The sequence below is a fragment of the Zingiber officinale genome, chromosome 1B (assembly GCF_018446385.1).
Source record: "Zingiber officinale cultivar Zhangliang chromosome 1B, Zo_v1.1, whole genome shotgun sequence".
Classification (NCBI taxonomy): domain Eukaryota; kingdom Viridiplantae; phylum Streptophyta; class Magnoliopsida; order Zingiberales; family Zingiberaceae; genus Zingiber; species Zingiber officinale.
The window spans coordinates 136,561,060-136,585,619 of record NC_055986.1 but is presented as its reverse complement, the minus strand read 5'-3'; the positions used below and the strand labels follow the sequence as shown (position 1 = coordinate 136,585,619).

General features: G+C 38.1%; 1 protein-coding gene across 1 annotated transcript; it reads left to right on the top strand.

Moving 5' to 3' along the window:
- The first annotated feature begins 609 nt into the window (after positions 1–609).
- Positions 610–24,558, top strand: LOC121981239 (cyclase-associated protein 1-like). The gene is made up of 10 exons (XM_042533671.1): positions 610–1,015; positions 1,827–1,995; positions 2,100–2,164; positions 3,134–3,440; positions 3,537–3,681; positions 3,807–3,916; positions 4,035–4,090; positions 4,195–4,251; positions 4,934–5,077; positions 24,225–24,558. Exons 1-10 carry the CDS (start codon positions 737–739, stop codon positions 24,309–24,311), a joined length of 1,419 nt encoding a protein of 472 aa, XP_042389605.1. The 5' UTR covers positions 610–736; the 3' UTR covers positions 24,312–24,558.
- Positions 24,559–24,560: the final 2 nt, after the last annotated feature.

The window sequence follows — 24,560 nt, the reverse complement described above, 5'->3', positions numbered from 1 at the left end:
CCTATGTCTGACAATGATCGGATTCCAGTCACGATCGCGTCGAATTCAGGCCGCGATCAAGCCAGATCGCGCCTGGAATCCGGCGCGATCGAGCTGGAATCCATGCAGCGATCCCCCACCATGACAACCTCGCCGCACGCCACCCGTCGACCACCCGCCCACCGTGCCAGCCTCGTCGCCCGCCCACCGTGCTTAACTCGCTGGAATCCATCAGCAATCACGGTTGGAATCCATGTCGCGATCCTCCTAAGGGTTCACCTTCCCCCCATGATATATCATTGGGGTGGGTCTAGGCGGCCGGAGGCCTGAGGCGGTGGGCGACCGGGCGAGTGACTAGTGGGCGGAGTTGTGCGATGAGTTTAGGTAAGAACTAATTGTTTCAGCGAGAACGAAGGAAAAGAAAAAAAGTTACTTTTAAAAAATTAAAAAGAAAATGACATGACAAGATCCATAGCAATTGATAGGAAATAATCCATAGCATAATAATTTTATATATATATATATACACGTTCAGATTCGGATTCGGTTAGTGTCAACGCCCGAAAAACGCGGGTCTCCAGAAGGCCGGGCGAACGGAACTCGCGGATCGAGCTCAAACAAAACCATTCCCCTTGCCAAACGCGTGCGAACCATCGCGATTCACACGCATCGCTTCGAGGAGAGAGGTTCCCGCCTTGGTGGAAGACAGACACAAGGAGAAAGGTCGATACTCGGCTCCGACCCTAGGAAACGAAGTATGGAGAAAGAGCTGTTGACGAGGCTGGAGTCCGCCGTGGCTCGGCTGGAGGTGCTCTCCGTAGCGCCACCCGCCCCCAAGGCGTCGTCCAGAGGCATTTCCCACGAGGCGGTGCTGGATCCGTCCATCTCCGCGCTCGACGACCTCGTTTCGGGTTTCTTGGGACGGGTCTTGGAAGCCGCGGGTAAGATCGGTGGGGAGGTTCTCCACGCTACGAAGGTGGTGGAGGAGGCGTTCTCGGTGCTTAAGCTGCTCATCGTCGAGTCCAAGCACTGCCAGGTCGGTCAGCCTCCAACACAGTTTGTATTTAATGTTTCCTGATCGCGCTCCATTGCATTCCATTTTTCTTCGAGTGTGTATAAGTTATATATCTGTTCACTTTTCTTCATTTTTTTTTTTTGGGAAATTCGTATAATTTTATGCTCTTGTTGTTTTTGTTGAGTGATTACTCTTGTGCCATCAGGAACACTGGCAAGGGGAGATTTTTTTTTTTCAATAAAATGTGTGCAATAATAAATTGTGAACACCTTTCCTGAATAAAAATTGATTATATTGAAAATTCAAAATCGAATTTTTTTTTAAGGTCAATCGATCCCCACGTTCTTCCATATGCCTTCACCTCTGATAGTGAAACCTGAGGGGAGATTCTTTCTGTCCTGCTGAAATGGTACAACAAATTAGTCTATTTATTTTGTTTCCTCTGAATTGTTGAAGACAATCTAAGCAACATTATTTGCACATGATTTTCAATGTACATTTGCTTCAATGGCTTACAACAAACTAACTAGATCCAATTTTGACAATTTAAGTTATTGACTGGTGCTGCTATGTTTTTCTGTTGTAAAAGGTTCTTAGTTGCACAGTTTTACAGCTTGAAATGACTGAGAATGTAAATTCTAGTGTTATACAATTGAAATCTTTCTATTGGGAATCAAAGTGATATTGTACCAACAGTTTTTTTTCTTCTGTATACACTATATACTATTTCTACTACACTATATAATAACAACTTGAAATGACTGGGAGTGTGGGCTTTCTCCATAATCTATCTAGTTCCATGGAGCTTAGAAATTTCAGTTGATGCCTGTAGAATCCAGGTGTTGCCGGTATGGCAGCTTTTTTGAAGCCACTTAATAATGTGATCGCCAAAGCCAATTACCTCACTGAAGGAAAACGATCTGAATATTTCAATCATTTGAAGGCAGTTGCTGATGGTTTAACAGCTCTGGCTTGGATAGGTTACACAGGAAAAGACTGTGGTCAGTGTACTAGTATTCATTGTTCTTGTGGCGTATATACTAATTTCTCAACACATGATTCTTGACCAGTTTTTCTTTCAATCCTTAAATATGCAAACATCCAGGCATGAGAATGCCAATCACACATGTGGAAGAAAGCTGGCAGATGGCAGAATTCTACAGTAATAAGGTAAGAATAGAGCTGAAAACTTAGTGGTGTATATAGCAATCAGTGACAAAAAATTTTTAGATTAAGAATCAAGATTCATTTATTTCAGCGTTCTCCTTTTTCCTTTTCTGGTTAACATGGATAGTTGAAGATTGTTTGGGGATGGAAAATTTCTATGGATAAGCCATAAGCTAAAGCAGTTAGATTTGCACTTAAAGTCTTTTTTTATGAATAAAAAGGGATAGAACTATAGAAAGTCTACATTCATTTTGTGTTCTCTATTTCTCTTATTTTCAAGTATCCTACTACTATGATGGAGAAGCATATCAATGTGCTTTGTGATATATATATTACTTCCTTTTCTATGTAATCAATATCCATGCTATTTTAGTATGTGGTTGTTTATAGTCAACTGCGTATTTCTATCTTCATAATCTATTGAACCCCAATATTTGACAATCAAAGGTGGGTTTTAGAGACTGACAAAGGTGGCCAACAAGTGCTGTACCTTCTGCAATTAGAAAAATACACAACCAATTGTTCACATAAACCCTATTGATGACAACTTCTGATGGACTCTCCAATTTATTGCACCTCCCTTAGCTTTTGTATGCCACAACAGTCCTAAGGAAAACCAGCAATTTTGCACGACTGATGAGAACTAAATCCAGTATGTTATACTCTGCAAAGTAGTTTTGTTGAAGTCCTAACATTAAGTTTATTTAGTTCCTAACCTAGTTCAGGTGCATCAAGTCCTATAATTTACAATTATAATGTAATGCATGACTCAATATATTAGTCTATAAGTCATCGACTTAACAAATATAATACAACAAATTTATTTGTTTTTCTTTTTGATAAGGAAATTTATTTTCTCTTACTAATTTACCTCACTATAATCATTTTGTTATAGGCAATTTATCACCTAGTGGGTTTATTCATCAATTTCGTTAACTTCGAGTGAAATAATATCCCTTTTTGAATATTTAGATTCTTGTGGAGTATAAGAACAAGGAACCAGAACATATAAATTGGGCAAAATCATTGAAGGAGTTGTATTTACCTGGCTTGCGTGACTATGTAAAGAACTTCTACCCCTTGGGTCCTGCTTGGGGTACATCTGTGTCCGTGCTGCCATCATCTTCTTCAAGCTTAAAAGCTCCTACATCAAACAGCCCTAGTGCACCACCACCTCCAACAGGTCCACTTATTTCCCCAGGAACTGTACAATCACGTCCTAGAGAAGGAATGTCTGCTGTCTTTGAAGCAATCAGCTCAGGACAATCAGTAACTGCTGGTGCATTGTTTAAAGTCTCAGTTTTGTCTTTGTTTTTTATCTTTTTCCTTAACCTGGTGATAGCCCAATGTACTGATTTTGTTCTGTATTTCTTAGGCTTGAGAAAAGTTACAGATGACATGAAGAGTAAAAACCGAGTTGATAGAACTGGTGTAGTGGTGTCAGTTGAAAAAGGTACTCGTGCCAGTTCCATTACAAACACCAAAGTATCCTCCAAGTTGGAGCTCCAAATGGGACGCAAGTGAGGCTAGCTTCCACTTCCTAAAATTCTCAATCTTTTATAGCTTTACTAGTTTTCAGTTTCCTTGTCTTTCAATGTTCAACATTTTTCCATGGAGATTCTTGTTTTAAAAATATTTTGGGCAGATGGGCAGTTGAAAATCACATTGGAAATAAGAACTTGATTATTGAAGATTGCGACACAAAGCAGTCTGTATACATATACGGGTGCAAGGATTCAGTTTTACAAGTCAAAGGCAATTCTTCATTTTTTATCTTGAGTTTTGGTGTAATTTGCAATAATGTATACATATAGAACGTAATATGGTCCCATTTTGATATTTATTTATTTGCCCCCCTGATTGTGTTATGCAGGAAAAGTGAACAACATAACTGTTGATAAATGCACCAAGATGGGGGTCTTGTTCACGGTTAGTACAAAATATGCTTGTGCATAGACTTCCTCAATCACCTTGTATCAATACGACAATGAAGATATGGTGTTTATTTATTTTTTCTTCCTGCTTGTCTTTAGGAGGTTGTAGCTGCTTTTGAAATCGTGAATTGCAATGGTGTTGAAGTGCAATGTCAGGTACGATAACATTTTTTGTGTATATTTTTTTGGATTTCCAGAAGCTGGAATTATAAAAGTGTATTACAATGGGATCACTTCTGGAAAATTGGAGGTTGAATCAGAATAGTCAGACTGCATTTTATACTGATGGATTCATCAAACATAAATAAAAACATGTAAAATAAAAATTCAACAATAGCAAACATAAAATAAGAAACTAAAGCAAAACATCTGGGTTCTAGCTTGACGAGTGTCAGATAGGCTTTATACATGTTCCTAGATTAGAGGAGATGTTCCTCTTTCATATGGAGGGGTTATATTCAATATAATACCTATGACAATATTTCATCATTGATTGTCTGTATATTTTAGTAAGTGCAACTGCATATCCCATGTTTTAGTTTGCCAGTTCTAGAAATGACAAATTTCAAAGTTGTTTTGTTATTTCTTTTAGTGCTCTAGAAACTTGATCCATTCATCCTATATTTGAAACATACTGAGAAGAATGCATGTAGTAGAGTCAAGTTTTATGGTTTCATAATGAGAAAACCAATACATATAATTGACAATTGTAGCTGGAAGCTAATTGAGTAGATTTCTTAAACGTTTGCACTGTAGATCCCTTCCTGACTGTCTTTAGTTCTCTAGTTTACTAGTATTGTTACATTGTCGCTTTTCTGAATTATGCTTGTGTTTCCAGTGTTCTGCACCAACTATATCGATAGACAATACTTCGGGCTGCCAATTGTATCTGAGCAGTGACTCACTTGGAGCTTCTATAACTACAGCTAAGTCAAGTGACATTAATGTATTGGTCCCAGGCGCTGGTCCTGATAATGACTGGGTAAGATTCTTCAATTTCTTAATGTTCCAGTTATTCCAATGTAATTATAATTTTGTTCTACTTTACTACCTGTTTGTTTATTGAGTTTCAGTTGTAAGTTTGAAAAATTGAATTTAAATTCAATACCAAATTGGTTTCCCAAACACCCGTATAGTATCCCCCAATATTCTGCTTAATTTTAGAAATAATTAAGACATCTCCTGTAAAAAAAACATATTGGTCAAATTATGTTCTCCTTGTACGACAGTGAGAAGTTTCCTTTTTCTTCAATAAGAGCGTGTTTCTTACTTGGTCATATTCATTGTTAATGGGAGCTCATAAAGAATCAGGATTTTATATAGGACTTCCTTTAGCAATTTATTCTGATTTAGATATTTATTTGAAATCTTACCTAGCAAGTGGTATCTATATTAGCATCATCATAATTCTTGTACCAAGGATTATTTAGTTCATCGGTTGTATTTGTTGGGTTCCGTAGCAAATTTAAATATAAAACACAGCGGAATAGGGAACCCATTAGAGATTCATATGAGTTCTAATTACATCATTGGTACAAGATTTTACCTCTTGATGCATAAAACTGTTGCGAACATGGAGAGTCAGGCCGATCTAAGTGTGATCAGTATGTTCGCGCCTCTAGTCGTATCCACATGAACATAGCCGTCACACGTCTCACAAGTACAATTGGAGTCTTTCAAAAATCACATGCTCATAATGCTAGCTACCGTGTATATAAGTTAAGATAAACCCTAAGATAAGGCATGTTCAGCGCCACTAAATCTTATCTAATAAGATTTTTTAAAACGTGATCAAGTCGTATTTATTAAGACTTTATAAAATGTGGTCAAGTTTTATTTAATTAGACTTTATCTAATAACGTGGTCAAATCTTTTCTACTAAAGCATTATCTAATAATGTGGGTTTCATTTGTTTTAGATTTATTTGAAAAACCTAAATAAATATTAGATTAACTATTAATCCAATAAGTTTAAGATACAATTAGATTAACTCATTAATCCAATAAGATTCAATTAGATTAAAGTGGGGCTTTAATTATATTCTCAACAATGTTCTCCTCAAACGAGGATCGCTATTAATCTAACAAGTTTAAAATCCAAAGCTAATTTCAGACTTAAAATTTAGGCATACTTTATTTTAGTTATACTAAAATAAAACAAACTTCAAAATTGATACACTCTTGTGACCCAATAGATTCTTGTAACATTAGCAGTGACTCTAAAAATCACATTTTAAAGACACAAGCAATGAGCGGCATCTAGCAATGCATCATTACTACCCAAGTGACGAAAATGTCATAGATTCAACCTAATCTGTCTATGACTATTTTATTGTATAACTTAGTCCTTTCGTCCATGATATCTAAATTGATTTACGAGGCATAGATCGTATTATCCTCTTATCAATCTATGTATTTCTTAATCTCTAAGTAAATTTACTTAACCAAATAAGTTCAATATCACATATTGACTTATTTGAGCTTGGACATGCATTTCAGTAGTCCTACTTAATCAAGGGACACACAGATATCACTACTGTTATATGGAAGAGACAAATTCCATCTACATCACTCACATCCCTTCTCATAACTCATTACATAGCCCGTGAATGACTTTATAATCGACATTGTTGCGACGTTTATTGATACTAAAGTATGCAACTCCTTATGTAGGAAACCGTAGTGACTTTATGTCAAACGACTATATATACTAATAGTCACTATAAGAATGTTTATGGCACTCATATAACAATTCATGAAACGTTCTCATAGGGTCAATTCAATATATATTCTTTAATATATACTCATGTGTTAACTTGATATCTTATATCCATGGCTTATGAGATTAAATTATCAGTTAGCGTACATGCTAGTCTCAATGCATTAATATTGCCCTTGTATATTAATACTTGACAAGGAATAATTGAGAGTAGTATTCGATATATATCTATAGTCTCTCACAATCAATTCAACTAATTCATGTGTTATAAAATAGAACCTACCACTCTAGGGCATTATTATATTTATTTAAAATTGCACAAATATAAATAAATATAATAAACATAAAATATCGTCTTTTATTAAAATATGATACAATAGTCCCATATCAATCATCTCATCACAATCTCCCACTAGCACTAGAGTCAATCACTGAAGTATCTAATACCTAAGGACCTAGTGTGACCATCATGCTTCCTCTATGTCAAAGTCTTCGTTAGTGGGACTACAATGTTTTCAGTACTATGCATATTTTCACATCTCCTCTATCGGTAATCTCGCTAATGAGATGGAACCGCCGAAGTATGTATTTGGATCATTGATGAGACCTAAGTTCCTTAGCCTGAGCAATAACCCCGTTATTATCACAATAGAAGTATATTGGATTAACTATGCTAGGACTAGACCAAGTTCTGTAATGAACTTCCTGATCCAAACAACCTTTTTTGCTACATTAGAAGCAACAATATACTCAGCTTCTGTGGTAGAATCAGCAACTGTGTCTTCAACTCATAGCACCATCATTTAAGCAAAACATATACCTTGACTACGATCTTGAATCATCTTTATCAGTTCGGAAGCTGACATTGTTGTAACCCTTTATAACGAGCTCCTCATCTCCTCCATATATCTAGAAATAATCTTGAGTTCTTCCCAAGTACTTAAGAATATTCTTAACGACTGTCTAATGGCTTTCATCCAGATCAGACTAGTATCTGCTTGTTATGCTTAATGCATACAAGACATCAAGACGAGTACAAAACATGACATACATGATAGACTCAATAGTAGATGCATAAGGAATCTTATCCATATAATCCTTCTCCTCTTTAGAAGAGGGGTATTGAGCCTTAGAAAGGCTCACTCCATGTGACATTGGCAAGAATCCTCTCTTAGAATATTGGATGGCAAACACTTTGTCAATATATATAGTCTGACTTATGCCAAGCAATCTCTTAGATCTATCTTAGCAATCTCTTAGTTCTATCTTTTTTAGATTTTAATACCTAAAATATAGGCAGTTTCACCTAAGTCTTTTATTGAGAAACAATTTCCAAAACAAGTCTTTACATACTATAGGACAGGAACATCATTTCCAATAAGTATGTCTTCCACATACAAAATGAGAAAGATAATTGTACTTCTACTAATTCTTTTGTGGACACAAGGTTCATCTTTGTTCTTAATAAAACCAAATTCTTTGATCGCATCATCAAATCAAAGATTTCGGCTTCTAGATGTTTGTTTTAATCCATAAATGAACTTATGCAACTTACATACCTTTCTGTCATTCTTTAGATCAACAAAACCCCATGTTGTGTCATGTATGTTAGAACCAAAAGATTTCAGATATCTCCACAATAGTATGATATTGTCCACTTTAGGCCTAAGCCTTCATGGATTTATTTTTGTGCTCTACCCAAAAGGTCTCATACCAATGGAGATATCTTTATCTTATAAATCCATGATCTTTTTAATTATTTTCAATGTGGGACTTTGATTGCATTCCCAACAATCCTTCTCTCAAACGAAGCACCATCATTATTCTTATGGTTCGGGCCTCCCCTCAAGCATCGAGTCACTTTTGATTTGCTTAGGACCTCTCCTCAACCATCAGGTCACTGACCTACTCAGGGTCTCCCCTATTTCGTTCAAGGTTCCACCCACATGGTTCGATCTGGATCATGACTCTGGCTCGTGCTTCTTCTGACGGTTGGTCAGGTGAAGAGTGACCTTGCTTTTATATCAATTGTTATGACCAAAAGGGCAAGGTCGCTCTTCACCAGACTAACCGTCGGAAGAAGCACGAGCTATTGTCATGATCCATATCGAACCATGTGGGTGGAACCTTGAACGAAGTAGGGGAGACTCTAAGCAAGTCAATGACCTGATGTTTGAGGAGAGGCCTGAGTAAGTTAAGAGTGACTCGATGCTCGAGAGGAGGCCCGAATAATGGTGGTCTTTCATTTGAGGGGAGGATTGTTGGGAATACAATCAAAGTCTCAAATTGTAAATACATGAAAAAGGGCATGGATTTATAAGATATCTCTATTGATATGAGACCTTTTGGGTAAAGCCAAATAAATCCATAAGAGTTTAGGTCCAAAGTCGGCAATATCATACTATTATGGAGATATCTGAAATCTTTTGATTCTAACAATTGGTATCAGAGTCAGACTACTAGAAGGTCTAACCGCTGACTGTGCACAAGAGTCATTGTGGAGATATCTAAATCCCTTTTGCTCCTAACAATGTATACATCCTCGAGTAGATTCCCATTAAGGAATATAATTTTGACATCCATTTGTCAGATCTCATAATCATGATAAGATGCAATAGCAAACAAGATCCGAATGGATTTAAGCATCACGTGAAAATGCTTCATTATAGTTTATACCATGAATTTTCTTGAACCCTTTACTACCAATTGCCCTTTAAAGGTATGCACATTATGATCTATGTTAGTTTTCTTTTTAAGAACTCATTTGCACCCAATGAGATTTATTCCTTCAAGTGGGTCAACCAAAGTCCATACTTGGTTTATATACATGGATTTTCATGACCTTTAGTTATTTCTCAGAATCTGAGCTCATTCTAACCTACTGATAGGATGTAGACTCGTTTAGATCGATAAGTATTACATCATAGTGGGCATACAAGAGAAGAGAATATGTAGATTTGGCGATGTGTCCTATCAAATCTACATAGAGTTTATTCTACTTGAATAAGTTGTTCCATAATTTCTTGTGATGCAATGAGTTCATGATCCACAACATCTTGTGGTGCATCTTCAGGTTCCATCAAAGTATCAGTGCTAATTTGTGTATCTCAAATTTCTTCGAAATCTACTTTTCTTCCACTAGTTGTGTAGAAATAAATTCTCTTTCTAGAAAAATATTATTTCTAGCAACAAATACTTTGCCTTGTGTAGAATTGTAAAAGTAATATCCCTTTGTTTCTTTGAGATATCCTATAAAGTAGCACTTATCATATTTGGGTCATTTTCTTTAAGACTTGGCGTCTAACGTAAACTTCACAACCTCAAATCTTCATAAAAGATATTTTGGTACCCTTTCCAGTCCATATCTCATATGGCGTATTTGTAACTGCTTTAGATGGAACATGGTTCATTGTGAAAGCAGCAGTCTCTAGAGCATGTCTCCAAAAAGAAGAAGAAAGATTTGCATGACTTATCATTGATCGTACCATATTTAATAAAGTGTGATTCATCCTTTCTGATACACTATTCCATTATGATGTTCCAAGTGGAGTGAGTTGGGATATAATTACAAACTCAACTATATGATCATGAAATTCTTAACTTAGGTATTCACTAGCTCGATCTGATTGAAGTATTTTAATACCTCTTCTAAATTAATTTTGTACTTTATTCTTGAATTTTTTTTATTTTGATTTGTGTTTCATTAAATACACATAATTATATCTACTGAAATCATAGTAAAAGTAATGAAATACTGGTAACCTCCTCTAGCTGTTGTATTAAAAGGGTCATATACATCACTATGTATAAGTCTAACTTTATGCCTTAAGTTCTCAATTTGCTTGAGATAACCTAGTTAAGTCACACCAAATGTTTGACAAGTTGGATATCACAATTATCTAATGGCATTCTACTAAGATACATAGAGACACTTTATTTTGATAAACTTGTCTACTATTGATCAAGGCAGTAATGAAATTAAATTTTGGTAGGCAACGTAAGTGACTTAATTTTAATAAAATTACTAAATTAACATGCATTACATACATCACATACATCATATAAGCATGACATATATCTGTTAGGATCCTTTGTTCGCGGCTAGAGAGGGGGGGTGTGAATAGCCGACCCCAATCTTTCTCGTTTCTTCCTACGATTAGGTTAGCGCAGCGGAAAATAAAACAAAGAAACGAAAGCGGAAAGATCAAACCTCAAACTCGTCGATGTAACGAGGTTCGGAGATGAAACTCCTACTCCTCGGCGTGTCCGTAAGGTGGACGAAGCCTATCAATCCGTCGGTGGATGAGTCCCCGGAAAACCGGCTAAATCAAACTCCTTCTGGGTGGAGAAACCTCGCCACAATGTCTTGCAACAGCAAGATAAACAGAAGTACAAGAATACAGCAAGAAAACTAAGTACAATACAAGAATGTAATAACCCTAGCTTGCCTTCTTGTCGACTGGATGAAGCAACAGCTCCAAGCGCCTACAACAGCAGGTGATCCAGCCGGAAGCTCACGCGAAGCTTTGGACGAGCTCAACAAAGCTCAAGCACAGCAGCACTTAGCAACAGGAAGGAGGAAGAAGAAGACTAAGAAACAGGCTCGCAGCAGCAGCTCTCCTTTTATAACCTGCGAAGAAAGCGAAGAAAACACAGAAGAAATCTAGCCGTTGTGTCGCAACGGCTAGTGCTGATCGATCCGTGGACCGATCAGGCCCATGTGGATCGGTCCACAGATCGATCCATTCCTCCCTGTTCGGTCGATCGGTCCATGGACCGATCAGAAGTCCGATCGGTGGTATGGACCGATCAGGGAACCTCCGATCGGTCCGTAGACCGATCGCTTCTCTCCCGAACTTCTTGCGCCTCGATCGTTGTCTCGATCGGCCGCATCGATCAGAACTAACTGATCGGTCACCGACCGATCAAGAATCAACAGAGCTTATCCGATCGGTCACCGCACCGATCGTAGCAAACAGATCATCCGATCGGTCCGGTGACCGATCCGAGTTTGGTTTTTGCCCAAACCAAGTCCCAAGACTTCCAAACCAATATCCGTCAACCTTGACCTATTGGTACTTCATCCCTAACATCCGGTCACCCTTGACTGCTAGAACTCCTCGCCAAGTGTCCGGTCAATCCTTTGACCTACTTGGACTTTCCAACACCAAGTCCGATCATCCCCGATCCATCTGGATTTTCCTTGCCCGGCTTCACTCACGGGACTTTCACCGGCTTCACTCACCAGGATTTCCACATTGCCTAACATCCAGCTTAGGACTTTCCCACCGCCTGCTTCACTCACGGGACTTTCCACACCGCCTCGGCTTCACTCACCAGGACTTTCCACACCGCCAACATCCCGCTTAGGACTTTCTCATTCACCTAGCTTCACTCACTAGGATTTTCACCGGCTTCACTCACCAGGATTTTCCACACCGCCTAACATCCCAGCTTAGGACTTCCCATTCACCTAGCTTCACTCACTAGGATTTTCACCGCCTTCACTCACCAGGATTTTCCCAATGCCCGGCTTCACTCACCGGGACTTTCACCTTCACCTAGCTTCACTCACTAGGATTTTCACCTGATTCACTCACCAGGATTTCCCGCCGGCTTCACTCACTGGACTTTTCCCGTGCCAAACTCCTGCTTGGACTTTCCGTCCAAGTCTCCATACTTGGACTTTTCGCGTCAAGCTCCCTGCTTGACTTTTCCGTGCCAAGTCCCCATACTTGGACTTTTCCAGGCAAGCTCCCTGCTTGACTTTTCCGTGCCAAGTCTCCATACTTGGACTTTTCCTGAATCAGGTCAACGGTCGACCTTGACCTACGGTTGCACCAATAATCTCCCAAACATCTATTCTTGTCCCACATCAAGAATAGAACTCTCTCACGAGTGTCAAACATCAACATGCAACACAACTAGGTCAACCTTGACCTAAGGTTGCACCGACAATCTTCCCAAGTCAAACATCAAAATACAACTCGAGTCACGTCAACTCGAGTCGGGTCAACCAGGTCAACCTTGACCTAAGGTTGCACCAACAATCTCCCCCTTTTTGATGTTTGACAAAACCATAATCAAGTTAGGTTAACCCGATAACCTAACTTAGGTTTTCCAACCATCTTCCAATGTCCAATGTTCTTTCCTTGAACATTCTCTAGACATTCTCCCCTTAGGTTAACCTGATAACCTAACTTGGGTTCTCTAATAATTCTCCCCCTTTTTGACACACATCAAAAAGTATTCCAATGTTCTTCCTCGAACATTCCTTGACAATCTTCCCCTAGCTTAGGTTAAACCGATAACCTAACTTGGGTTCTCCAATAATTCTCCAATGAACACTCTCCCCTTTTTGACACACATCAAAAAGAATAAGGAGGGTATCAAGGTCAAGAGTTTCTTCCTAATGAAAGTCCCATACCTTTCATTGAAACTCTTATTTTCCCCTTGATACTAAGCTCAACAGTCCACTTAGTGATAATCCCATATCACTAATCCTCAAAGAGTAAAAACTCCCCCTAAAAGTCAACTCCCCTTGACTAATAGTTAAAACTCCCCCTAAAGGCCAACTCCCCCTTGACCATTGCACCAACAATGTCTTGGAGAGTTTCAAACCTTTAGAAATCTAAAAACCAACTTTCAGCCGAAATTTCAGACATGCAGTCGAATTTCAGCACATTGGCACGCTATCAGACCTCACTGGATCGGTCACCAGACCGATCCACAGCACTCTGGATCGGTCCAGTGACCGATCCAGCCCTCCCTGGATCGGTCCAGCGACCGATCCAGACACTGATCACAGGGATTTCTGATTTTTCCTCTCCCGAAATTCAGAAACCCCTAATAAATTCCAGAAAATTTCAAAAATTATGAAACTTTGAGGATACACTCCTCATAACATATACAATCATGGAAAAATAGTTTTCTATGAAAATAACTTCCATTTTTCAATCTTGATACAAAGTTCAAAAACTTTGAAATAGTTCAAGTTTTAACTCAACTTTGTATCACAATGTTCAATGATGAATGCAATCACTAAGATGGCTTCATCAAGGTTTTCCAAATCAATTTCAAAATGATTTTAAACCTTTTAATTTAGGACCACAATCTTAGGGCTAAATGTACATGACTTGTACACAAGCTTTCCCTATGATCCCCAATTTCTTGAATTAGGCTCATCTAGGTACAAGAACTATGCACCTTGATCCTAACTCATGATCCTAATATCTCACACACATCTAAGGTGTATCAAACCACATTCAAGTCAATTTGATGTGAGATATGGGTTAAGGTCAACTTAGGCTAAGTTCTCATGCATTTTCTAAACTACACTTTGATCTCAATATCAAAATGTGTTTTTATCCTTAAATCAATTTCATTGATTATTAATGCAAGAGATGATGACATGTCATAAATGATATCATAAGTAAAAACATGTGCCAATGTCATGATGTCATGGCATAAAGCTTGAAAACTTAAATAAAGCATGACATATAATAACCTAAGCATTATCATGACATTTCAAATGATCATAAATTAAATATGGTGTCATGACATGGCAAATGGCAAACAACCATGGTAAGTTAACACAAATAAAATACCTAGATTACCTATCTAAGTATCCTTAATCACTTAGCTAACTTAAATTCTAATCCTAGATTGCCCAAAGTGCTCCAAGAAAATGTCAAAACCCAAGTTGGCATTTCTTGATCTCTTGTTTGATTTATACCATTTAAAATTCTACAAGAGTAGCACTTCTAAGTTAAGGCCCGGATTGCCTTGATTACCTAAGAGAATATCAAAATCCCAATTTGATATTTCTCTAGGTTTTTCAAAATTGTGTCAATTTAAAGTAAGATTAATATATTCTCACTTTGGCACAACTTACTCTTCCAAGGAGTGAATGACAAAGATTATTCCATTTCATTTTCAAAGGTTCCCAAACACCTTGAAAATGTTCCTTGAGTGTCAATTTCCTCAAAGTTGGGTTAACTACCCTTCTTATTGGAGTTGACACTCTCTAACCCATCTATGGGGTAGAGAAAATGCTCCTAGGAACCCAATACCTACTTGAGCTCATTGGGTTCACTAAAAATTCACTAGGGATGACTTCCCTAGCAACCCTCCTAATGACCCTCTTAGGCTTTAAAGCCTTGGTCATTTAGGTCTCATCAAGGTCAACTATAGGGGACTCCTTGTGACCTTGGTAATGGTCTTCCTAGCCTTAGGTTTTGTTCCATAATCGAATGGAACATTATGATAGGTGGGCTTGACCATTTGGGACTTAGGTTTGTGACCCAAACCCTTTTTGTCCTTGGACATTGGTTTTTGACCCTTAAACCCTAGAGATGACTTCTCCAAGTTTTTAAGAGCCTTTTCCAAAGTATCAAGTCTTGACCTCAAGACTTGATTCTCCTTCTCTAATACCTCAATTTTTGATTTGTCATTCTTCTTTGAGGCATTCCTAGGCATGTGTCTAGTTGATTTGGGGTTTCTACCTAGGTTTTCCTTAACCTTAGAAGTGTTAATCCTAGGGTTAGCATTCCTAGTAGTATCCCTATCTAGGTTGACATGTTTAGCACCTAAGCACATGTATTGATTTCTAGTGTTAACATGCTTATCATTATTGACTAATGCAATAAAATTACTAGCATGTATCCTACTAGACTTGCACGAATGAGCCTTAAAAGATACCTTAGGGTTTGCCTTAGCTCCCCCTATCGATGTGCCCGGTCTCTTGCCCTTGTGAGGTTGCCTCCCCCTCGGACAATGGCTCCTATAGTGTCCCCGTTGCTTGCATTGAAAGCACACCACGTGCTTCTTGCCTTTGCGTGTTGGGACTCCGGCTACCTTGACCTTTGGCGCCGGTGGAGTCTTCCTAACTCTCTTTGGACATTTGCTCTTGTAATGTCCATACTCCCTACACTCAAAGCATAATATATGTAATTTATTTGAAACTAAAATGCTTGAGTTACCTAGGGTTTGGGAAGGATGACTCTCTCCTTCATCCCTTCCGGAGGTAGAATCTTCTTCTTGCTCCGATCTTGAACAAGAGGAACTCTCCTCCTCTTCTTCCTTGGATGTTGAGTAGCCCTCAACTCCCAATTCGCTCCCTCCATGATGTGAGCTACTTAGCTCACTAGGCTCCTCTTCATGGCTTGAAGTGGAGCTCTCCTCATGGTACTTGGCCAAGTTATCCCATAATTCCTTGGCATTGTTGTAACCTATCTTACACAAGATGTTAGTAGGCAATGAAAATTCAATTATTCTCGTTACCTCTTCGTTGATTTCGGATTTGTGAATTTGTTCTCTTGTCCACTCCTCCTTCTCAAGTGGTTTTCCTTCCTTATCCACCGGAGGAGTAAAACCTTCTTGTACACAAAACCAATTCATTATGTTAGTCATAAGAAAGTACTTCATCCTTACCTTCCAATACGCGAAGTCGCCGCATTCGTAGAAGGGTGGAATGGTGATGTCTTCTCCATAGAGATCCATCTCTAGCCCTTGCTCCCCCGGGTGTTGATCCGTCGAAGAGCGGCCTCGCTCTGATACCACTTGTTAGGATCCTTTGTTCGCGGCTAGAGAGGGGGGGTGTGAATAGCCGACCCCAATCTTTCTCGTTTCTTCCTACGATTAGGTTAGCGCAGCGGAAAATAAAACAAAGAAACGAAAGCGGAAAGATCAAACCTCAAACTCGTCGATGTAACGAGGTTCGGAGATGAAACTCCTACTCCTCGGCGTGTCCGTAAGGTGGACGAAGCCTATCAATCCGTCGGTGGATGAGTCCCCGGAAAACCGGCTAAATCAAACTCCTTCTGGGTGGAGAAACCTCGCCACAATGTCTTGCAACAGCAAGATAAACAGAAGTACAAGAATACAGCAAGAAAACTAAGTACAATACAAGAATGTAATAACCCTAGCTTGCCTTCTTGTCGACTGGATGAAGCAACAGCTCCAAGCGCCTACAACAGCAGGTGACCCAGCCGAAAGCTCACGCGAAGCTTTGGACGAGCTCAACAAAGCTCAAGCACAGCAGCACTTAGCAATCGGAAGGAGGAAGAAGAAGAAGTAGGCTCGCAGCAGCAGCCCTCCTTTTATAACCTGCGAAGAAAGCGAAGAAAACACAGAAGAAATCTAGCCGTTGTGTCGCAACGGCTAGTGCCTGGATCGGTCTGTGGACCGATCAGGCTCCATGTGGATCGGTCCACAGACCGATCCATTCCCTAACTTCGCTTCTGTTCCGTCTCTGATCGGTCCATGGACCGATCAGGGAAGCTCCTGATCGGTCCACAGACCGATCAGGGAACCTCCTGATCGGTCCGTAGACCGATCAGGCTTCTCTTCTCCCGAACTTCTTTGCGCCTCTGATCGTTCCGATCGGCGCGCATCGATCAGAACTAACTCGATCGGTCACCGCATCGATCAAGAATCGAACAGAGCTTGTTGATCCGATCACCACCGCACCGATCGAGCAACAGAGATCACCGATCGGTCCGGTGACCGATCCGAGTTTGGTTTTGCCCAAACCAAGTCCCAAGACTTCAAACCAATATCCGGTCAACCTTGACCTATTGGTACTTCATCCCTAACATCCGGTCACCCTTGACTGCTAGAACTCCTCGCCAAGTGTCCGGTCAATCCTTTGACCTACTTGGACTTTCCAACACCGAAGTCCGATCATCCCCGATCCATCTGGATTTTCCTTGCCTCGCTTCACTCACCGGACTTTCACCGGCTTCACTCACGATTTCCACATTGCCTAACATCCCGCTTAGGACTTTCCCACCGCCTGCTTCACTCACGGGACTTTCCACCTTCACTCACCAGGACTTTCCACACCGCCTAACATCCCACTTAGGACTTTCTCATTCACCTAGCTTCACTCACTAGGATTTTCACCGCTTCACTCACCATGACACCGCCTAACATCCCAGTTAGGACTTCCCATTCACCTAGCTTCACTCACTAGGATTTTCACCGCTTCACTCACCAGGATTTTCCCGAATGCCCGGCTTCACTCACCGGGACTTTCACCTTCACCTAGCTTCACTCACTAGGATTTTCACCGAGTTCACCAGGATTTCCACCGCCTGGCTTCACTCACTGGGACTTTTCCCGTGCAAACTCCCTGTTTGACTTTCCCGTGCCAAGTCTCCATACTTGGACTTTTCGCGTGCCAAGCTCCCTGCTTGGACTTTTCCGTGCCAAGTCCCCATACTTGGACTTTTCCAGGGCCAAGCTCCCTGCTTGGACTTTTCCGTGCCAAGTCTCCATACTTGGACTTTTCCCGAATCAGGTCAACCAGGTCAGCCTTGACCTACGGTTGCACCAATAATCTCCCAAACATCTATTCTTGTCCCACATCAAGAATAGAACTCTCTCACGAGTGTCAAACATCAACATGCAACACAACTAGGTCAACCTTGACCTAAGGTTGCACCGACAATCTTCCCAAGTCAAACATCAAAATACAACTCGAGTCACGTCAACTCGAGTCGGGTCAACCAGGTCAACCTTGACCTAAGGTTGCACCAACAATATCAACACAGATCACACAAGAAGAAATAAATATAACATGGTTATCACTCATCTAACCACATACATCATATAAGCATGACATATATCAACACAGATCACACAAGAAAAAATAAATATAACATGGTTATCACTCATCTAATACACACTTCTCAAGCCAATGAGAGAATTGAAAAGTCAACCTAAGAGAATTGCATTTTTTCCAAGTGCTTCCTCGGTTATCGACCTAAGGGAATTGCATCTTAGTGCTTCCTCAGATGTTATGTGTTGTTGATCTCCTCCTTAATTATAACCCATCAATCTTGTACTATAAGAGCACTATTCTAATTTGTACATTACACAATTAGAAAAAAATCTCGAGTTAAATTCGAGGGGAGTTAGATGAGAAGAGAAATTTTACAAATAAAGATATGGAGATAAAAGGCACAACATACAAGCCGTATTAATTTTACAACATACACATACAATCCAATCATATTAGGGCCAATCATATTAGGATAAAGAGTCATAACCATACAACATGTCATACGTCACATGTATCAATTTTATATCATTTTTATTATGATTTCAATTAATGATTTATGTGATAAAACCATACAAGGTTCTAGAGGCAGTGCCCTTGGTGGGGTCCAAGGGGCAGTGCTCCCCGGTGAGGTCCAAGGGGCAGCAGCCCTAGTGGCAGTACAACTTTTGTTAACTCGTTAAATGAGTTGCTGACGTAGTTCCCTTTGATATCAACAATCAAATTTCATAAAATGTTCATAACATATTATCCATTATTGGAATCAAATCACAATTTCGATTATTAATATCTCACAATTCATTCACAAACAATTATCACAAAGATATTAATTATCATAAAACCACCATTGTTTGATTAATTAGTTGAATGGAATCAAATTATAGCATTTATATTATCGAATTAACATGAAGTTACAATCACTATTGTTTTATACCAGATTAATTAAAACACCCATTAAAACCACTCATAAAATCAAAGCACCCATAAATCATTCGTATAATGATAATAAACAGGTTCATTTATATCAAATATAAAATGAACAATAAAACGATGTAATTGAATTCGCAAGTGGCTCTGATACCACTCATTTGTATGACACAAGTGATAGTGCCAGAGATATGTTTATTTAAATCATTGAATTTTAATTTTTTTGTATTTTTATTATATACTGAGTTTTCAAGGTCTAGAACATAGAGTCCATTTATTAAATATGCACTACAATATAACATATCATTTAAATAAATAAAATAATATTTGTTCTTTATTATAAATGAAAAATCTTTCTTGTCCAAACAAGAAATAAAAATAATATTTCTAGTTAAAGCAGATACATAATAACAATTCTCAAGTTTTTAAATAATGCCAGTAGGCAAAGTTAAAAATTAGGATCCTATAATCATAACAGCAACTCTTGCACCATTGTCAGCTCGTAGGTCCACCCACTTCACCCTTTGTCATTCTCACATTAGTACAAATGTGAGAGCATATTCGGTATCTAATACTCATGATGAAGTAGATAAATTGACTTCTATAACATAAATACTTGAGGTGGAAGTCTCACTTTCCTTTTTTTTTTTATTTCTGTAAGTATACTTTGCAGTTCCTCTTCCAGCCTTTGGGTTTCAATGTAGAAGACTTTGCCTTTCCTTTGGTTTGAATCTTGACCTTTGGGCTTGCATTTTCCTTTGCCCTTTTGCACCATTAATATGGTATTGGACTTGGTCTTCTTAAGATTCAGTTCGACAGTTCTTAACATGCTTAACATCTCAGGCAACGACTTGTCAATTTCATTTATATTGTAATTCATGACAAATTTACTATACAATTGCAGAAGTAAGCTAGTGACCAACTCTTGGCCTAATGGGAAGCCCAACCTATTAAGGTTCTCAACATATCCAATTAGCTTAAGAACATGAGTTCTTGCAAGGCTTCCTTCTGTCATCTTGCATAAGAATAAGACTTTTGATACTTCAATCCTCTCATGCCTTGCTTGCTCTTAATATAGTCGCTTTTGATGTTCAACCATATCATAAACATCCATGTTCTCGTGTTGCTTCTGAAGTTTAGAGTTTATGGTCATAAGCATAAGACATGATACATCTAATGCATCATCTTGATACTTTTTATAAACATCCTTATCAGCACGAGAGGCAATAGAAGCAGGTGGTTCAGAAATGGATTGCTCTTGGACATATAGTTTTCTTTTTTGCTTGAGGACAATTCTCAAATTTTGATACCAGTACAGGAAATTAACTCCATTGAGCTTATCTTTCTCAAGGATAGATCGCAATAATAGGGTATTTGATGTATTTACAAACATGATAATATACAACCATAATAAGTGCAACAATAAGTATCATAAAATAGATTCATTTAATTAGGTCTTTAATTAAATAATTTTTCCATTAAATTGTAAGGCTGGGTAGGAACAAGTCATAAATGTAGGCAAATATAGTTTACCCACACTATTAGCTCCAAACTCAATAGAGATTAGTAGCAAGTCATGGATGTGGGCAAACATAGTGTTCCCACACTACTAGCCCCAAACTCAATAGTATTTACATTTTAGTGTGCCGAGATTCATATTTTACCTTATCTCGGTTATTTAGGTGGATAACATTTACCAATTGCATTGAATGTAACTCTTGGATAATTAGATGAACAATACAATTTATTCTTTGCCCAGTGTATTTCCTAACTTTATGCCTCTAAGTTCTCAATCTTATTGAGATAACCTAGTTAAGTCACACCCAATGTTTGACAAGCTGGATATCACAATTATCCTATCGCATTCTACCAAGATAAATAGAGACATTTTACTTTGGTAAACCTGTTTACTATTGATCAAGACAATAATGAGTATCAAATTTTGGTAGGCATACAGTCATACATCGCACCAGCAGAAAATAAACGTGATATGGTTATGACCCATCTAATTTGAACTTCTCAAACTAATGAGAGGATCGAATGGTCAACCTAAGGGAATTGCATCTTCTCCAAGTGCTTCCTCGGTTGTCAACCTAAGGAAATTGCATCTTCTCCGAGTTCTTCTTTGGATGTTGTGTTGTTGGCCTCCTTCTCCTCAACTATAACCCTTCCATCTTGTACTATAATAGCACTATTCTAATTTGTACATTATACAACTAGAAGAAATCTCAAGTTACATTCGAGGGGAGTTAGATGAGAAGAGAAATTTTACAACTAGAGATGAGGAGATAAAAGACACGACACGCAGGTCGTATTAATTTTACAATAAACACACACAATCCAATTATATTGGGGTAAAGGATCATAACCATACTCCATGCCATACATCACATGTATCAATTTTATAACATCATTTTTATTATGATTTCAATTAATGATTTATGTGGCGAAACCATATGGGATTCAAGGAAATGCCGCTGGCAGGTCCAAGAGATAGCACCCTTGCCGACGGTATAATTTTCCTTAACTTGTTAAATGAGTTGTTGTCATAGTTCCCTTTGATATTAACAATCGAATTTCACAAACTGTTCAAAATAGATTGATCCATTATTGTAATCAAAACACAATTTCGCTTATTAACATAACAATTAATATCTCGCGATCTGTTCACAACAGATTACCGCAAAGATATCAATTGTCATAAACCCACCATGAATTAACATAAAGATACAATCACTACTATTTTATACCAGATTAATCAAAACACTCATCAAAACCACCCATAAAATCAAAGCACCCATAAATCATTTGTATAATCATAATAAAGATGTTCGTTTATATCAGATATAAAACAAACCGTAAAATGATGTAATCGAATTCGCAAGTGGCTCTGATACCACTGTTGGGTTTCATAACAAAATTAAATATAAAACACAACATAATAGGGAACCCACCAAAGATCCATGCGAGTTCTAATTATATCATTGGTATAGTATTTTACCTCTTGATGCGTAAAACCATTGCGAATCCGAAGAGTCAGGCCAATCTGAGCGTGATCAAAACTTTCGCGCCTCTAGTGGTATCCACACGAGCACAACAGCAATTGGAGTATCTTAAAAATCATATGCCGTAGTACTAGCTACCATGTATATTTATAAGTTAAGATAAAACCCTAGCTTTTAGGGTTATCTTATTAGATAAGATATATTCGTTGCCACTAAGTCTTATTTAATAAGTTTGTTTTTAAAACGTGGACAAATCTTATCTAATAAGACTTTATAAAATATGGTCAAGTCTTATCGGATAAGACTTTATCTAATAACGTGGTCAAATCTTATCTACTAAAACATTATCTAATAACATGGGCTTCATTTAGTTTGGGTTTATTTGAAAAATTAAGTTTAAGATCCAATTTGATTAACTTTTTAATTCAATTTGATTAAAGTGAGATTTTGATTATATTCCCAACAAGATCCAAATCATCTCTAACTGATTGGCATAGTTCATACACAAGCGGTAGTCATGATAAATTTTAAAAAGCCCCCACGGGCTCAGCTGAAGTGGTAAGTGTTTGATGGTTGGCCACTTCAGGTCATGAGGTCGAACCTCGGGGGCTGGTAGGACGTAAATCTCTGTACCTCGGACAACTCACTCACCCGCCCACTTATTACTTCAGTTATCATGATTTACCTCCCTCGTGTTGGTCCTGGGGTGGATTGACGGAGGTGCTGGGGTGAGCGAATCATCTTTTTGCCATATGATAAATCTTAAAAAATCAATAGCCATAAACAATGTGAAAGATTGCTCTACCACTATAATTTTTTATATATAATTTTATGTTAGTGCTATAGTTGTAGGTATGATTTTCTCATACTTATTCAAGTCTTAAAATCAATAGCTAAGTTTCAGTGAGATGAAGCATTTTGCATGTGCAAATGCGTCTATAATCACTTCTGGAACATCTCAGAAATGGCACAACCAGATTGATTTGTAAAACATTTTTTGACGCCTGAGAGAATTGTTATAAACCATTAGCACTAATTCTGATTTGATCTGTAACTCATAGTCTAGAGTCGAATCAACATTAATTTATTCATAACAATTAAACCCTTAAGTCATATTCCTTAATCATAAATTTGATCACATTAAATTATTTAATTGATGACATTAGATATTTATAATTATAATTATGGTCCCAAAATTCTAACACTGTAGTTGTAGGTATGATTTTCTCATACTTATACAAGTCTTAAAATCAATAGCTAAGTTTCAGTGAGATGAAGCATTTTGCATGTGCAAATGCGTCTATAATCACTTCTGAAACATCTCAGAAGTGGTACAACCAGATTGATTTGTAAAACATTTTTTGACGCCTGAGAGAATTGTTATAAACCATTAACACTAATTCTGATTTGATCTGTAACTCATAGTCTAGAGTCGAATCAACATTAATTTATTCATAACAATTAAACCCTTAAGTCATATTCCTTAATCATAAATTTGATCACATTAAATTATGACTTATTTAATTGATGACATTAGACATTTATAATTATAATTATGGTCCCAAAATTCTAACACTGTAGTTGTAGGTATGATTTTCTCATACTTATACAAGTCTTAAATCGATAGCTAAGTTTTAGTGAGATGAAGCATTTTGCATGTGCAAATGCGTCTATAATCACTTCTGAAACATCTCAGAAGTGGCACAACCAGATTGATTTGTAAAACATTTTTTGACAACTGAGAGAATTGTTATAAACTATTAGCACTTATTTTGATTTGAGCTGTAACTCATAGTCTAGAGTTGAATCAACTCAGTCATCTCATTGAATATTTTCATATACTCCGAAGAAGATTAGAAGATGAACACTGTGTTTCATTCATACCTGTATTTCTAATATTCTCCTAATGATTGTAGGTAGAGCACCCATTGCCCCAGCAGTTTATCCACGCTCACAAAGATGGCCAGTTCACAACATCACCAGTCTGTCATTCTGGAGCTTGAACATTTTTTTTACTACGCCCCTCGAAAATAACACGTATTCTGGATTTGTTGGGAGTTCAATATTGTTGGTTGATAAAGCATGACATGTCATTTTGTTTACGATCTACTCTTGTTTTTTTTTCTCTCTCCGTGAAGGAGAATTCGTCTATGTTTCATGACGAGTATACCAGTCACTGGACTTTCTCAAAGCTTCTCTGTTCCCATTTTGGCATTTTATTGTTCTGTTTTAATGGTTGAAGGTGTCAAATA